Source organism: Bombus bifarius, unplaced genomic scaffold (assembly GCF_011952205.1).
Source record: "Bombus bifarius isolate JDL3187 unplaced genomic scaffold, Bbif_JDL3187 scf7180000009111, whole genome shotgun sequence".
NCBI classification, from domain to species: domain Eukaryota; kingdom Metazoa; phylum Arthropoda; class Insecta; order Hymenoptera; family Apidae; genus Bombus; species Bombus bifarius.
The window spans coordinates 1,090,494-1,108,492 of record NW_022884904.1 but is presented as its reverse complement, the minus strand read 5'-3'; the positions used below and the strand labels follow the sequence as shown (position 1 = coordinate 1,108,492).

The 17,999-nt window shown below is 37.4% G+C and overlaps 2 protein-coding genes across 4 annotated transcripts; both read right to left on the bottom strand.

Annotated features, from left to right (window-relative positions):
* Nucleotides 1-12: 12 nt before the first annotated feature.
* LOC117213492 (peptidoglycan recognition protein 3-like) lies at nucleotides 13-5,709 on the bottom strand. Its single transcript, XM_033458870.1, is given in 7 exon segments — nucleotides 13-290; nucleotides 507-669; nucleotides 897-1,060; nucleotides 2,114-2,196; nucleotides 3,899-4,106; nucleotides 4,668-4,994; nucleotides 5,442-5,709. Coding segments are annotated over 7 exon segments (1,239 nt in total). The 5' UTR covers nucleotides 5,554-5,709; the 3' UTR covers nucleotides 13-108.
* Nucleotides 5,710-7,042: 1,333 nt separating this feature from the next.
* On the bottom strand, nucleotides 7,043-15,809 carry LOC117213468 (facilitated trehalose transporter Tret1-like). 3 transcript variants are annotated; one of them, XM_033458818.1, is made up of 10 exons: nucleotides 15,547-15,809; nucleotides 13,633-13,813; nucleotides 11,509-11,644; nucleotides 10,498-10,706; nucleotides 9,816-10,085; nucleotides 9,120-9,345; nucleotides 8,056-8,249; nucleotides 7,790-7,969; nucleotides 7,263-7,397; nucleotides 7,043-7,182 (listed from the first exon to the last, which is right to left on the bottom strand). In XM_033458818.1, exons 3-10 carry the CDS (start codon nucleotides 11,597-11,599, stop codon nucleotides 7,147-7,149), a joined length of 1,341 nt encoding a protein of 446 aa, XP_033314709.1. In that variant the 5' UTR covers nucleotides 11,600-11,644; nucleotides 13,633-13,813; nucleotides 15,547-15,809; the 3' UTR covers nucleotides 7,043-7,146. The 3 variants fall into 3 exon arrangements, with proteins under 3 accessions (XP_033314709.1, XP_033314708.1, XP_033314707.1); XM_033458817.1 differs by lacking the exon at nucleotides 13,633-13,813 and adding an exon at nucleotides 12,496-12,673 and having other exon boundaries at nucleotides 15,551-15,809; XM_033458816.1 differs by lacking the exon at nucleotides 15,547-15,809 and adding an exon at nucleotides 12,496-12,673.
* Between the last annotated feature and the right edge of the window lie 2,190 nt (nucleotides 15,810-17,999).

Here is a 17,999-nt window from a genome sequence, read left to right as displayed (position 1 = left end):
ACGTCTGAGAACTGCGATGCGAACAACGTTTACTTCTTTTCGAAAACATGTACGATACAGCGTCTAAAATAAATCGATTATGCAACGATGCTTTCCGTCGAAGAATTATCAGATCGACGACCAGTGAGGCCACGTTTGAATCAATTGATAGAGACTGTCGCCTGGACAGGAAGTTGACGTCGTTTGTCGATGGCCAAGCAACGTATAGTTCTCTTGTATTTTCCCAAGCGTTACACCGTACTCGATCAAATCCTTAACTGCCTTTATCGCAGCCGCGCTTGGATTATGACCTGTGAACATTTCAATGATAATAAATCCCATAAAAACTGTAATTCTACCATTTTGGATGGATTCTATTAAAAAAGATTTTAGAGGATTCGTTGGATTTTCTACGGTAGAAGTTGCGATACGCGTTACGCGATAAACGATAAACGATAAACGATAAACGATAAACGATAAACGATAAACGTCGTGTTACTTACTAAGACAACGACAAACAAACTTACCAACAAAATTGCCAATCATGCAAATTCCGATGCTCTTCGAATTGTAAGGTGTGGAATGCGCACCGTGTTTGCCCCATCCTCTTCCTTCGTAAATGTTTCCATCTTCGCCAACCAAAAAATTGTAACCTATGTCCTTCCAGCCTTTCTGGTTCATGTGATGGTTCTAAATGCATTTAATAAATCAAAGAAAACCGTTATATCGATTGGAAAGGAAGCCTCGGCTGGATCAACGGTCCAAGGCTTCGGAAAGTTTAATCCGGCCCTGAACCTGAGAAACGAAATTTTGAGAATGGAAATTTGTTAATTAATATAATTTCTTAATTATATTGTCGACGCTAACGGTTCGTTTAAACTCTCCGTTTGTCAAGCGGAAAAGACTGGTTCAATCACCTGAAAACTTCTCACTCTGGCTTGACAAATCGCTCGAGTCGTGCAACCATCAGTCGCTGAATGATGAATTATAACGAACGGGGCAGGCTCCTCTGCGAGATTCCTAAGGGTTGACTTTGGTGCGTTGGCTCCCCATTCTGATCTTGATATTATACTTGGACGTACTAAATGTCGAGGAAAATTGAAAAATTCAATCGATATCGGAAAGCGAAGTAGTAAAACAGTAGGTAATACCGACCATTTCTCCGACAATGTTCTATTCAAATGGAAATAATCGATTTTAGATTCGTCTTTTTTGTCTTCTTTTTAGTTAGTTTCATAGATACGATAGACACGTTCGGTGACAGATGCGTCGTGCGATAACGATTGAAATAACAATCGAAATAACGATTTCCGTCGAAGGATCTAAGCCGGATATTACCTTATTGTTAGCGGCTTATTCACCGACAGTGTCATCGTATTGGCTTAAAAATAATTAATTAACATGTCCTCGAATCGTCAGCTACCGACTAAATAATGATAACGATAAGGCGACGATAAACGAACGTTCTTGACATTACGGGTCGACATGCTATAAGCAATAAGCGCAATCTTTTTTCATATCGCTTACAAATCTTTTTTATAGAAACACGGATAAAAATGATTGGCGACTTACACGAATATTGCTTTATGTAGAATAAATATCATACTCTACTTTTCTCAAGCAAGCCTAAGATAATTAAGCGGAATTTCGTTAGTAATCACGTTCGTTGGATTTAGATAGCTGGATAGATTTATAGCGTTAGAAAACGATATCGCCGGTTCGTTGAACTGAAATAAACATTTGTAAAACCAAACCAACTAAGAAAATTGATTATAGATTTCGATTGGAATCGAAATTCAGTGAAATAGCCAAATCTTCGAATAGGATTTGCGATCGAAGGAGCGTTATATAATTTGCTACGCTATGTATCGACTTCATGCAGGTCTAACCGAAACTTATATTTACAGTCCATATTTTGCAATTGCTACTTCTTTTCACTCGAGAAAATCGATCGTAATAGAGAAAAGAAGCACGAGGATGCTACACAATTGCGAATATAAAATTTCCTCAAGTGGAAAACGCTGAAACGATTCGAAGAACACGTCGAGATACTTGCACTATTAATCGGCACTAAGCGACGACACGTTGCTTCGATAGTATAATTTTCAACGATTTTCAAGGAACAATTTATTACCAGGCGTCTTATGCACAGCACAAAACAACACTTGACAGTTGGCGAGTAGGACGATCACCGCTATTAACTTTGTCATCTTCGTTCACAGAGATCTGCTAACATTGTGATAAATGCCGCAAATATATACGATGCAGATGGTTGGTTTAATTTATTGATCTTTGACCGTCTCAGTAAGGGGGGGGGGATACTTCCCATTACGTGCTTAAACGTCTTCAACGTACGTTTATCCATAGAGATCGATTTAAGGCTTGCCTTATCAGTCTCGAAATAAAACACAATAAAATAAAATAAAAACGAAATAAAATAAAAGAAAATAAATAGGAATAAGGATAAAGAAAATAAATGGAATTAGGATCAAGTTCTCAGAGAATGTAAAGATGTGTTGCGTATATACGGCTCTTATAGGTGCTGATTCGATTGATTTGAAATTCAAGTGATAATTTGTCGATTCAGCCAAGAGGGTTTTCCGTAGAGAGCGGTAAATAAATGTCATCGATATACGAGTATTCCAAGAATAAAATCAATTCGATGACGAAACTTTTGTACTATACTTGACTTGTACTTGAAAGAACAATTGGATCGCGATAAAGATACGGTCAATTTCTTCGATGCTTTTTATTCTCCTGATTAGCATACTATGCAACAAAGAAGTTAATTTTCCTGGATCCTAGGCCATAGGTTATAAAGCGAAAGAACGTAGCTTTTCGACAAAATTCAAATAACAAGCAAGATAACTGACAGGTTCGTCGGACGCTTGAGTTGAGAATGGGCAAAGCTCCGTCCTTTACGTGGACACGCGTGTTTTACATTCACGCGAAACTCTTTATCTCGGAAGGAGTATCGCTGCTGCGAGAGTTCCCCGTTTTTCAATGTAAGATTTCGCACACAGTTTCGCTGCATCTGTTATTAGCTTTTGGAAATTCCCATGGAAATTTCGTAACAAACGAAAATGTTTAGCGACGTCTGGATATAACGTTCAGACTCGATATCTCGATCTCGCTTGAATCGCACTTAGTTAAAAGCACGGATAATTAGTTCGTACACGTTCCTAACGCGTAACTAGAATGTAAACGAGTTCCGAAAAAAACTCACTTTCTCGGCGGAATGATCTTCTTAAATCATTTTCCTGTTTACGCGTGTTTCACGAGTTATGTCGTGGGAGATTTCCAGGAAACGTGAAAGCGTATTGCTTTCTGGTAAATATGAAAAACAGTAAATTTGATCGAAGATCGAAGATGCTTTATTTCTTATGCCAATGTGAAAAATTACAGGTCATATGGTCCGTGGAGTAGTACTATGTTATAAAATACCGGTCGATTCGCAATTATTTTGTACTAAAGTGAAAGAGTGAAGAAGCGAGAAAGAAGATTACGGATGAACTTGTCCCTGATAAATGATAATATTTATTATTATCTATTATTAGCGAGTGGCGCGTTTAACATATCGTTGTTATTATTTGTTGTATTTTTCAGCAATATGCGGGAGAACAGCGATAAAATTTAGTTCACGGTATATAAGTTAGCCGTGTATCGAAAACATTTATATCGCATTATCGTTAATTACATCTTTCTTCCATGGTCTCGCATAAATAGTGTAAATTTGTTTAACGTAATGAAACACGCGATGAAACAAGATTTTGCGATCATTTATCATACACGTCAAACGTAAACTCGGATATATATATATATATATATATATATATACGAAAAATATATTTTATTTTCAAGTGCATTAGCTTTCTTTCTTCTTGCTCGCGATATTTTCATTCGTTCAACGGTAATCAACGACAATGTTGTTCAATGTTTCGGCATAGGATGGTCAGTCCAGCGTGGAAATTTCTGAACGTACTTGTAAAATTCATTGCCTGGACAGAGAGTATTCCTGGCTTGTCGATGTCCCAGCACGTGATAATCTTCATTGATTTTGCCAAGGGATACTCCGTAACTGATCAAGGCGTCCACCGCCTTCAAAGCTACTTCATTGGGAAGAATATCTGCAAAAATTATTATCGTTGCGTGCACTTAGATCTACGAACTTGGTTTTATCCAAATAAGTCTATGATTTCTACTTTTTGCTACTTCTACTACTGACTCGATCTTCCGAATTTCCATATCCATATTCATGACACTCGACACTATTCGCACACCTTAGCATTGAAAATATACCTAATTAACATGGATCTCGATATAACGATTGCGTCTGTTGTACAATCTCGAAATTCTGTTCAACGTTAGATGGTAAAATATGATCAAATCCACCGAAACTATCCGTTTTGTCGTTTGTACGAAATTTATATTTTATATTTTTATATTTTATATCTTATATTTTAATTTATATTTTAACGAATCCAATGGAACAAGCGAAATCTAATGTAGCGACGAGTACTATACTCTACGTGCCGCACGCATTTTCCACTTTGCAAATTTCGCATAGGTGCATAGAAATGCGCGCGGTCTACGTATGTAGCATGTTTCGTCCTAATTCTTAATGCGCTTGCTTATTCTATTATTTGTTTAAGAACGTTGTACCTTTGTTCGAATCGCACCACACTCACCACTAAAATCACCGATAACACATATTCCGATGCTCTGAGTGTTGTAACCAGGTGCATGCGCCCCGACATAATCCCAGCCTCGACCCTCGTAAACGTTGCCATCCTCGCCGATAACGAAGTTGTAACCGATATCGAACCACTGTCTATCGTCCATATGATAATTTTGGTAACTCCTTACGATCTCAGAGCACGCTTTCTGATCGTAACAGTGTTTAGCTATGCCTCCGTGATGAATGACCACGTAAGGTGTCGGCGTCACTTCCAACGGCACTCGGTCAACCGGTGGCCTGGCTTGCCACTCCAGCCTGCTCACGATCTTTGGCACCGCTACGCAATTAACGTGCTTTTCAGTATTTGCATTTCTCTGGCGAAACTCGATCGAAAGATCGGCGATACGACACGGCGCGAGATTATCGGTAAAACGACTCGACGATGCAAAGTCGTTGCTATTCTCTCTCTCTTGCTAGCTAGTTCCATGTCCATATGGGTATATTACGTTTTGCGGTGACAATCGATTTCAAGATTTCTTTCGTTTAGGTCGGCGAGCGATCCCGCACGAAGTAAAATGCTTCGTATCACGGAAGACACGACGAAAAACAAAAAAAAAAAAAAAAAAAACAGAACATTGCGACAAAAAAGTAATTTGACCTATTAAGAATTGTTTATTTTGTTAAGCACTTGCACGTTTTAGTCGATGATTTGTCGCATCGAAACTTTGCTCAATTCTTTTTCGAAGAATAACTTGGAATAAACAAATGGAGAACGGCTGCTTACCGGTTTCGCTATCGATATTAGTTTGGCAAAACGGCAATGCGAGGGCATTTTCGATCGAAGCGAGCAACATGGAAACGTACACCGCAAATGCTAAAGAAATAGGCGACCCCATAATACTCGATACCGCGTTAGCTCGTAGTTAAAAGTCTAACTGAATGGGAATGGTGAAAGAGCGTCGGTTCTTAAACGAAAAATTGTACGCGACTGGGAAGCCCCTCGGACGCATATGTTGGGTCTTTTAATCCCTTCCTTTCTCTAGATAGTTGTATCGCGAAACGAGTCATTTCGAAACGAATTCGTTGGAGCCAATAAACGAAAAAGTACATCGATCCGTAATCTGTGATAGGTAGAAAAATCTAAAAGATAAAGCAACGTGAAACGTTACTGCGATAAGATTGATTGCTTGATAATTGCATTTTTACTTACCTGTATTACCTGTATTCTCTATTATTATCTACGTATTATATACAACTTTCAATCTGACGATTCGCTGAAATATTTGACCGGTTAATACGAATTTGTCGTCGGTGATGCAGCCATTCGCCAAATACAAAATTTGTATTTAGTCGAAAATACAGCGAAAATACGCATAAATCGTTTCTCTGACCAGAGGATAGAATTCTCAATGCCAAAACCATTATCTAATTCTTAATCGAGTAATACAAGTACTGGTGTACGAGAACATCTTCTTTTAGCGTTTTACCCGTGTTTAATGCGAGCGACGAGCTTTTTTCTACGATTTTATATCAAGGGAAAATGAAAAGTTCAGAGTAGAAAGAAAAAGAGTGTCGATCTAAAAGAGCGTGCGTATGTTTTCAAAAGAAGCTTTTCAAATATTGCTATTTTCCCGCAGATGTCGCCGCATTCGTCGCAAAATCGTTAAATTCGTCTGTTACTTTACCGGTATATGATACATTGTTCATTTTCATTGAATAAAGCGAATATTTATTTACACGTATATACATAAATATCATAATACGATAAATATGGGTTTCAGGAGGAAACAACTTTCCTGGTACATACGTTCCAATTGTCGGAAATTTGTTGAATCCTTTGTAGGATGCTGTTAGGAAATATAAGAGATCGTGTATACTCGTTGATCAACTATCGAGCATGTTCGTTGCTCGAGGAGATTTTTGATGTACGCTATTGCGGCCATGTGGCAGTCACGATATGGAAAGACACGAGCATTCGACAGTCACAACTGGTCGAATGCCAGAGTGACAACTGGAACCGCGGCGGAATAGGAAGAAGACGATCGGTTCTCGGCGATATTCCATATTAAATATCCGAGAACGAGGATTCGCTTGCGGAACTTTGGACCGGAACTTTGGAGCAAGCTGTATGGCCGAGTTATTCGGTTAGTTAAAGCGTAAAGTTAAACGCGCAGTTAAACGTTGATTTTTTGCTCTATTCTTGTAATTTGTCGAACTTTCGGAAAACTATTTTGTAATTACTTTAAGAAACATCGGAGAGGCAGAAGGGTCCGTCTATCGATAAATGTTTGAGAATCGGTTTGAACAAATAAATAATTGCCGAAATAATTCTACGCAGAAATCGCGAGAAACGATTCAGTTTTTGCGTTCTCTTCGACGTACTCTTCGATTATAATTACCCATATTCTATATAAATCTTACGCTTGTACATTTTAAAGTACGAATCTTTATGTAGGACGTCACTTTATGGCTTTCACGTCACTTGTCCTTTATCTCGAACGAGTAATCCAAAGTAAGTTATCTTGCTGCAATGGGAAATAGACGTTAATCGTTTTTACACGTACAAATTACACGTTGGATCAAAGTAGAAACGTGGGATGCGTACCTGAAAGTAATCCTCGATTTCTTGAAGCGTGCGATTTTTCGTTTCCGGTAAAGCAACGTAAACGAATATTGCCTCCAAAAGGGCGGAAATGCCAAAAATTGCAAAAATTCCAGTAATGCCTACTGCGTCTCTTACCTGTTTTAACGATGCAAACGTTATTGGCAACAATTTCTTCCGATATTTTTACGCGTATACAAATAGAAATATTATGTTGCACATAATATTTCTATTACGGACCATTCCGTGTCGTGTCAATCATTTGTCTACTTGATGTCTAGGATTTTGTGAAAATTTCAAGAAAAATATATTTATTATATTTATTAATTTGTCAACGCTCGAAAATCGTGGCTGAGTACGACCGCAGACGACTGTTGTTCTCCGATAAATTTAGAAAAATCAAATGTCCTTACTACTAGAAACGTTTCGAACATTTCAAACATGTCAAAAGCGTCATTTACGTTCAAGTATCCTTGTTTGCCATACAAATAAATTATTAAGCGTTAAATCTTATATAATCGTGGACGTACCGCGGGGAAAGATTTTGTAACTATAAAGATGAATAAGTTGAAAAAGAAGAAATTGCAACCACCGCCGATTCCTCGAGCCCTTTGAGGAAGTAACTCGGCAACCATTAACCCTGGAAATGTCATCAGTCCCATGGAGCTGACTGCCACGTAGGCCAACAGAAGAATACCAACAACGTAAACCTAAAATATACGAATCCGATATAACAGATCACATTACTACATAAATCTCTAACATTTATGATAATTAAATAAAAATGTACACTCACGTCGATAGAAGATTCTTCCTGAATCAATAAATATCCCGCGAGGACTAAGGAAGCGAAAGCCGTGCCCACGGCAGAAAACATTCCTAGATATCTCCTATTTATTTTCAACAATAAAACACTCGCTATTGAACTGAACAAGACTCTAGTAATGGCCGTAATTACCGCTGCCAAATAGTTATTTATCCTGTTACCACCTGCGTATAACAAAATAGGTATACATAATCAGATAATATAATATGCGTAATTAATATAATAGTAACGTGGAATGTACAAAGTGTATGGGATAAAACCGACGTATTTCTTATTTTCTATCGATTACACTGTCCAACGAATAAAATTTGTTCTCTGGTCTACGATATCCACTAGATCCGCGTGATCCTTACAGAGTTGCTCGTTTCAAACACAAAAATTTTCGCTCGACAAACACGAGCAGAATTTATGCGAACAGTCGAAAGATCACGCACGATTGCGTATACTTGCAATTATTCTCTAAAGACGGTCATCGGTATTTGCGATTTTAAATAACTTTAAATAGCCGTGAAATGTTTAAAGGAACATTTTTTATTTAGAATTGCTGCACAAATTTGCTACGTAATGGCAGATTTCGTAGACGTTCTTGAAAAACAAACACACCAGAGAAAACGTGGAATGAAACTTAAAAAAGAAAATTAATTAACCGGTAACGTGTGTATCACAGCCGGTTCAGGCTGCTCTTGGATTCTTCGATACTAATCGTCCAAGTAATCATTTCCCCCTTTAATCGCCCCCTTTAATCATTTTAGGCAAACAAATTTTTAAGCTTTGCAACGCAAACGGTTTTTACGGTAGAGTGGAAATGTATTTTTCGTGTTGGTCGTTTTTGAGACGAGAAACTCTATAACGATGATAATAATGAAACTGTACGCTTGTGTCGTTCGCTTATTAGATATTCTAGAAGAAAATTCGAGTCGATAGCGTTACGAAAGCATTTAACAATTTGCTTTACAGATTAAGAAGTAGTTAGTGTTTGGTATTTTCTATAAATCATGTCTGCTGTATATTAAATGCATAACGATTCCGTTTACCGATATCTTCGACGAGATTTACTGCATAGAAAACGATGACAAATGTCCCACTTATTAACTGAAGAATATTAAAGATATTGATGATCGTTAGTGGTTTCAAAACACTAGGATCGAGCAGCGTAGAAACGACGGAAGAAATTTGTCCGAGCCGTGACGTCGTGGTCGTAGCCGTCCGTGCTAAATCCGTTTTCATTCGAGCTTCCAATATTCTCATTTCGGCATCAACCTTTCGCAAATATAAACGTAATTTGTAAAAGTCAACTTTTCATCGTAAATTCATCATTGGCTTGCCGCAAGGGACGCGACACGTCACGTGGCGTGACATTGCGAAAAGTAAAATACAGTTTGCCAAGAAATAAGTAATCGCAAATGACAAAAAATGACTAATTATTCAATTTTATAAGTAATAAAATTTATTATTCAGGCTTTGTTAATTGACTGTAGGAACGAATAGTCATTGGATAAAACGACCAGGCTCTCGTTGTAGAAATCGTTTCGCTAATAGGCTCGATTGCTGTACATATCTAACAATAGAGGGTTTTTTAAATGTCATTTTCCCAAATGGCAAACCGACGATACGCTTTGCAAATACACCGATTATCACGATAAAACGAATTTCTTCGACTTTCGATAGACTTTCGATTCCGTGACTATTTTACAAAGATATCTATGCCTACGTATACGTATTGCACTTACCTGTTGCGCGTTACCTCCTCTCAACCACAGCAAGGCTTTTCTCGCCTTGTCAGGTTTCCTGCGTCTTACGAGCCAAGCAGGACTTTCCGGAATCAGGATTAACGCGATCAGTGCTGTTATGGGAAGAACGGCCCCGCAAAGAGCCACGATGTCCCACGTAAAACAAGCTCCTAACGCGTAAATGATGACGATACCGAGGCAATAAAAGGTGAGCGTACTTCCTGTCAGAAATCCACGAAGCGTCGAATCAGCCGTTTCACCCAGTAACACCTGTCAGACACGATTCCGTGATCAATGTCTCAAATTTCAAGATAGATGGGCTAATAATCTTAGAATTTTTAAATTGACAAAATACCAAAGAACGAAAAAGAGATTTGTACGGTAGATTGTACATTTACGTGACGCGAATATGACAACTAATAGATTGATAGATACGTATATTTATGTAATGTGGGCAAAATATAAACAGAACGAAACATCAATGATGATGGAATAAAACTCAAAGGCCAATCTATAAGTAAAAAGTCGTTGTGCGTATTAAAGTTAATTATTAACGATTATATGATAATTATTATTAATTATAAAAATATTAAAATAAAAACAATTTGTCCATCGACGAATTCGGCTGAAGAATGAAAAGTTTGTTACGCAATCGAAAAGAGAAACGATTGATACTTCCTACCTGAGCTGGTACTCCCATTAGGCCGACACCAAAACCTAGTACAACTCTTCCTATCAAAAGGCAGGAAATGTTTTTAGCAAAACCTATGACGAACCATCCAACGAACAGCGGTACTGCTGCAAATTGTAGAGATCCACGCCTGCCGATCTCATCCAACAATGGGCCGGACACCAAAGATCCGACAGGCGTTGCTAGACTATGAACCGAAGCTGAAACATAAATAACAGATATATGCTTGAACGCAAAAGAAAAATTACATTTTTGCCGATTACTCTTCGACGTAGTGGAGTTTAAGCCACAAAATAAGCGATTTAATCGTTCTCTCGTAATTTGAAATAATGTCCAACGGTGTATTGATTTCAGTAACTGATTAAGTTACTGTTTAAGTTAAGTTACCGAAGCGAGCTCGACGAGGAAAGAAGTAGCGGGCAATAGGAGAAATTCGTGCGCTACGCGGGATTTTCGTAGACGGATCCTTCGAATCCCAAGCCGAGTGTACAATCTTGGAATAACGAAATTATGAGACGCGAACGTAACAGTACCCTGTGTAGCGAAATGACTCATCTACGAATACAGTGGGAACGATATACCTGTGTACCAAAGTTCTGTACGCAAAATGTCAACGATCCCAAAGAACACGCATCGCGGTCATACGGAGAACTCGAGGGACAAACGTCTCAGAGATTTTGACGCGCTTCATCTTTCACTATGGACGGCGCGAGTGGCGAGTTCCCTCGATCGAACGGAATAACCGAAATAGTGGTGATGGTAATTTTCTGAAAAGTCAAAGTGTGTCGAAAAGACAAGGTTGGGGGAATGCAAACATCTAGGAGATTGGAGGGAAAGAAAGCTGCAGAACTGCGGGAGACGCGTGGCAACTGTTCGTATTATCGGAGATTGCGATTCACCGTTTTGCTTCGTAGTATGTAAAGGTTCAAGATGTTACGAGATCTAGCGTTATCAAGTATCATCGAACGTAATTGAGAAATTTATTTTGAAACAGGTAGGTACCTATCCAGGATCCAAGTTGCCGATCAGCGTACATCGTACCATTTTCTTCAGCCAATTGCGGTAACAGAATTGCACTGTAACCAATTGGCATTCCTCCACCGGTTAGTAGCAATAATACCGCACCAGATACCAAGCACTAAAACACGAAAAAGATGTTAAAAAAAAAAGGAAAAAAAACATCAAAAACATTCAGGAAAATACAAAAGTATACTTTTAATATGTTTTGCCATAACACCTTTGGATCTATTTCGTTCGATAGTTGCCAAATTCTTCAATTTCTAATTTTTCTGAATATTCTAAACTTGGAAAAAAAGAAGAATTGGAAAAGGAGAAAAGATACGCGTTTGAACAACTTTTTCCTATACACGTGCATGTATAACCGGCAGTGGTCGGCTCGGTTTTCGAGTTATAGGCAACGATATCCCGTCGTAATCCCCTTATCGGTGCGTATTAATCTATAGAATACTCGCCTCGCGATACATACATATGCATAGGGATAAGTTGTTCACAATGTTGAACTTTATAACATATTTGAAAGTGATCGAAATCCGAGGTGGCTTTTTTCTGTGAATACACATTTACCTAAACGAAACATTTTTCAAATAATCAAAAGTGATATTTGTTACTTGTTTATTTACTTTGAAATGGACTCAAAGGTATCGTATTATCATCGATAGCGTAATAATACTATGCTATATTATAATACGTTAATAATATCATTTATTTACATTACTATCTCTTTAGTTAACTTCTATATTACATACATATGTATATATGTATGTTATGGAGAAGAGAAAATGACTTTGGCTTGGAACTTGGAAGGAAATGCTGGTCGATAAATAATTACCTAGTATGTAAAACAGTATATTTATATTATTCTTATCGTCTCGAGTTTTATCCGACCGTTGACTTTTCAAACTATTACAAGTAATTCCTTCTGTACGTCGTACATTTTATTAATAATACGTGTTTGTTAATGCACCTCACCTGTGCGAATATACCTTTGGAATTTGACGAGTAATATATTATGTCACATTTTTCGTCCAAAGTGCTATCTTTATCGCGAGTATTATTATTTTCAATGTCTTCGCAAACATTGCCAATCTGTATTATCTTTGCATCGTAATTGGCTGCATGGTATCCTAACATTGAACGGTGTTCTTCCCTAAAATAGCAGCATTTGACAAAGAAAGGAAGAAATCTTTTTAAATATACCATAATTTTTATTATATCGATGATATCGTCTTTCAGCCTTTTTCTCTAAGTAGCACAATTTTACATTTAGAAAATTACACGAGTTACAGCATAACACATACATGTACGTATACTTGTAGTTAGACTACGTAATGCAGCTATCAGCTACACGCGTGAGCAAGAAGCTCGTACACGCTTCACTTTTCTATAGATATAGACGATAACAAAGTTAGACATATCATATCTACATGTTCAAGTTATCCTACTTATTGTCGACATTCATTGAAAATAACGAATTTTCTATTCTACCGTTTGTCTTAACAATTTACTATTTAGAAGAAAAACGCCGAAAACTAATAGCATCGGCATCCTGGATGTAGAAAGAGGATGTCTTGGTTAGAAGATATCACCATATAATATACGATAGACGAGTAGGTTACGATGAAAAAAGATGAATAGATAAAAAAGAGATAAAGATAAATGCATGTAGGAATTGAAGCATACACAAGCGTATACACGTATGTACTTGGTTGCGAAACTTGCAATATTGAATTACAGTTAGATGCGATAAAATATAGAAATATACACGTCCAATATCTTCCAATATTTGATACATTGCTCTGTATACTCAGCCTGTTGAAATATCGAATTAGTTTTTACGCGCGGTTATGATTTGTACAATGGTACGCTTGAATGTCCGTATAAGCGTAAGAAACTTATTATTCTATAAACACAAGCATAGAGATATAAAGACAGACACATAGAGATATACGTGTATAGCTTATTATACCATGTACCTCTATGAACGGTATGGGTAGAAGCGACAAGGTCAACGAATACAATGAAAATTGATTACATATTCGTTGTAACGTAAACTATGTTTCTACGATGATTGTTGCTCGAAATGCATAATACAGCGATTTAACATACCCTTCTGGCGGCGCCATACCGAAGCAGGTTTAAACAAACTCAAACTGTTTAATATCGATCTTTGACGATTCTCACGATCAGTCACTTCGCTAATTAATAATTCGATCACGTGATTTAATAACTTTGCGCTTTGTTGCTTCTTATTTGCCTTCTAATTTTCCTTAGTCTCCGATATGTTTGACTTGGCATGAAATAATATTTCGTTAATGGAAATCTTTGATATAAATGACGAAAACAGTGATTTTCACTTAATAAGACACGTTTACTATGTAATGCATTACACGAAAGTAATGTTGTCGACGTAATCGTCGTGTTTTTGCTTCTGCGCGTTCTATGTATTTTGTGCATGTCGTAGGTGTTAGTTTCCAAGCTAATTGTAATTAAATATTTGGATAAAAGTCAGATGGAGTTTCAACGGGCCACTTCATTCAGTTTTTAGATACTCGATTTTAGATTCTCGATTCTAGACTCTGCACTCATCGAACTCGCGCCGGATGACCTTTGATCGATGACGTTCCTCATATACATATACATTTGAACGTTTACTTCAAATTTTTGCGCTACTTTACTTTGAAACTTTTGAGCTACTTTACTTGGTAGTTACCTAACTTAGAGTTTCCACAGTTTCGTAAGACTTTGTTGCGGATTAAAATATATCTGTTTCGTTGGTGCAATAAGTTGCAAGCTTTTTGATCACCGTGGCTGTGAAATGTGAAACCCATCTTGACTCTGGTACTTAAATAATTCTACGACTTTCCTTTCGTAATCGATTCAGATGCTGCCGATAAGCTTGTAGAATTGTTTCAACCTGTCCGATTTCGATGACTTGTAAATGCGTCGTAAAGTTTAACATTTCAAACAACTTTTTCCTATACATATACAACCGTCGATCTCTTGATCGAGCTTAGTTTGCGAGATGTTCTCTAAAAACTGCACATATCGCTACAGTCTATTTCTACCTATAGTTGTGCATCTATGGCTGCGTATGCGTCGCTATTGGTTGCCGGCCGCTTATCTTCCGTCCATAAACGGAAGTCTTAACGCGAGCTTAAAGACTTGGAGCAGAAAGCGCGTATGCGAAAATGTAAGAAATATCTGTCATAAGTGGTCTTTGATTTGGCACCCTCACGACGCCCGAAACACATCCGTAAAATGAGAACAATAAGCGTTACCGGCCGCCTCGCGACGACCGCATTGCATAGTTTAACCAAAAGCCAAAGCCGATACATTGATATTCGTTTTTGGTCGAATTACAAGTTGCAACAGACATTCCTCGCAATCTCGCATATACATTGTATCGTTGTGCACGGTGGTTTTACGCTCGGCCGATCCTCGCTTGCAAAGCGAAGAAGCGCAGCGGCAGACAGAAAACGCATACGCTGTCACATACGCGCAACTATAGGCAGAAATACACTGCATACATGTAAATGTATATTCACGCATTTGCGATACAATGCAAATACTAGGCGAGATATTCAAATATCATCGAAATCGACGCTGCTTAAGATCGCGTAATCTTAAAAAAATATCTATGTATAATTGATATGTCTAACTGAATTCTTTCTCAAGGAAAGATAGAAAGCAAGCAAATTGAAAAAATACGAATGGTCAAGCTGTAGCGTAGTTTTACTGCTAAGAAATCAAATATTTCCATCATAGAAAGGATCTCTGTCTCTTTTAACCGCTGCTTATTACCACTTTACGAACGTAAGCGTATATAATAGGGACCATTCTATGCATTCCTTGAACATGCTATACCGATATATACTTATGAAGAAATGTTACGCAAGAATGATATATTTTGTTTGCCATTTGATACAAAATAGATTTGTATTTTAAACGTTTATGTTTTCAAAATAACAATTATTATCACTTATTGTTAGAGGCAAAGTTTTCTTTTTCATTCTCACACACCCATCGCTGCAACTTTTAGTACTTTTACTTTCTCATCTTCGTAGTAGTATCGTATTATTGTAGTATCCCGGGCAACGTTTATCGTAATTGTAGAAATTTTCCAATTACTATGAGACGAGCAATGGAACGATAGTTCGACACCATCGAGAGAAGAAAATTCAACTGGTTTCAAGAAATAATTAACAAATTCGATAGTTCCACTGTGCGTGCATACGTAGTAGAAAACCGATACGGAACGGAAATGCGATGAACGATAAGTGAACGATTCGTTAGACACGCACCGGGTCTCGTTTGCCTTGGATCACGTTGGCTCAACTGAATGAAACATTCCACCATACGCGCTCTTATAAGCCACTTACTTCGATTAAATCCCTTTCTCGGCGTTCATCGTGGGCACACTAGACGGCACAGCGACCATTATCTCTAAGTGGCTTACCTTCAGCAGGAAATATCCGGTCAGAAAAGATCAGTTTCAACTAAGATCAACGGAGTGGCAGTGATTCTATATGAAACGACGAGTCGAAAAAATAAAATAAGCTTTTTCCATTCAGACTTTCCTACGGATCTCTTTTTTCTGTATACGTACGCGTGTTGATAGCCGGCCAGCAGTTGTTTTATCGTATTTTAGATGCTTTCGAATAGGAACCTACGCGAACCTGATCGATCACGACAGAAACGGTCCGTCATTGAAATAAAGTATGATTTTATGCGGCCATCAAAAACGAACCATCAGATGCCGAGTTTATTCGTCTGATGTTCAATAACCTTGACCCGATATTCGAATAACTGACTAGCAAGGCTAACGACTCAACTTGACCGATTACATTAAGGCTACTTCGTGCTCGCGGTCAACCGTATAAACGATCTTTTTTTTTTTTTTATAGAAAATGACCTAGAACGTCAACTACTTCGTAATACAGGTAGTGAAAGTACACCGAGATACAATCAATTTTCTTGCATATTCGTTCGAGGCATAATTATATATAACATTAAATAAAAACGAAAATCGTTTGTACGATTAATAATTATCTGATAGATTCTATTAAGAATCCTATAAGATTTCGAATTTGAACTTTGTTTTTTTTTTCTTTAGAAAAAAGCTCTGTAAAACTCGAGTAATTTAATTTTCAACAATACGTCATTTACATTTCTATCTATTCAGGGTAAGGTATAATTTCAAATGTTCTGATTTGATTCAGTAGAATCGTAGAACGGGATAGATATCTTTTAGATTTAGAAGATAGAAAGAACTTTTATTCGCCAATGATGTGCAACATTGCGTGTACGTAGATTTTTCTGCTTGTGTACGTTTCTTCTCTAGAAACCATCCGATAGATACTGTATACTGTTACTGAATATTGTTTAATAATTCAATAATATTGGTCGCTTTTTATATCGTAAAAGTTATCGTAATCCATCAATTTGATAAAAATCTCGTTATAATCTGTCTTTCGTACACGTTTTGTACACGATAGAAGTAAGTGGAAAGTAAATCCGCATTCGCGGTCAGGACACGGTTCGCCTTCCGGACCTTCTACGATTTCAAAAACATGCACAGTGAGCCTGACTGTGTACACTTTATGTGTGTATTTATGACTCAAGATTTGATCTAACATTCCCAATTTGTATAACATGAAACACACAAGTATAGAAAATATTAGGCTCTAGAAGGTGAAAGGCGTTTATAAACATACCCTTGGCGATTAATTTTCAGAATTTTTGATTTTATTCACCCTGATTTACTATATCACACTGAAAATGTTTCTACGCACACACAGTTTTATCTCGTTCAATCGCTGCTCTTTTCATTTTCTTTATACATATAATCCTGAAAATTTATAACGATGTACGATTACTCTTGAATTTAGAGCTTCTTTTATAATTAATAGACTTCCAATGGCAAAAATTCTTCTATTCTTACGTGAAAAACTAACTATTACGTGAAAAACTATTTGATAGTTTAGTAAAATCTTAAAGATATCTTAAAGATCTTATGGAGAAAGCACCTAGGAAGGATTCTATGAAAGTATTTAAAGTGCGACGTTAGTATTGGATTGATACACGTCGGACCACCTGCTATTACGTACAAGAAATCAAAAGATAGAGATTGAGAATATGCTGAGCTATGCAGGAGCCATTAAATTTGAAGTAAGATCCGAAGAGGCGAGAGGAAGGACTCTAGCCAAGGAGACCATGAAAGAAGGAAGAAAGGAATTGAGGAAGACAGATAGCGAGAAAAATAGGGAGAAATGTGTAGAAAGGTGTGGATATAGCAAGGAAGGAATACGATATTTGGCGAGAATGTGTGAGATGTGTGTGAGAATCAAAGGCGTTACTAAGGTATTCGTTTAATAAGGGAAGTAAGGGAAGCCAAAGACTAGTAGCTAGAGCGGGGTGCGGACATTTGAAGAAAGAAGGATCTGGTATGATCTCGGTATGATGGATCAGAACTC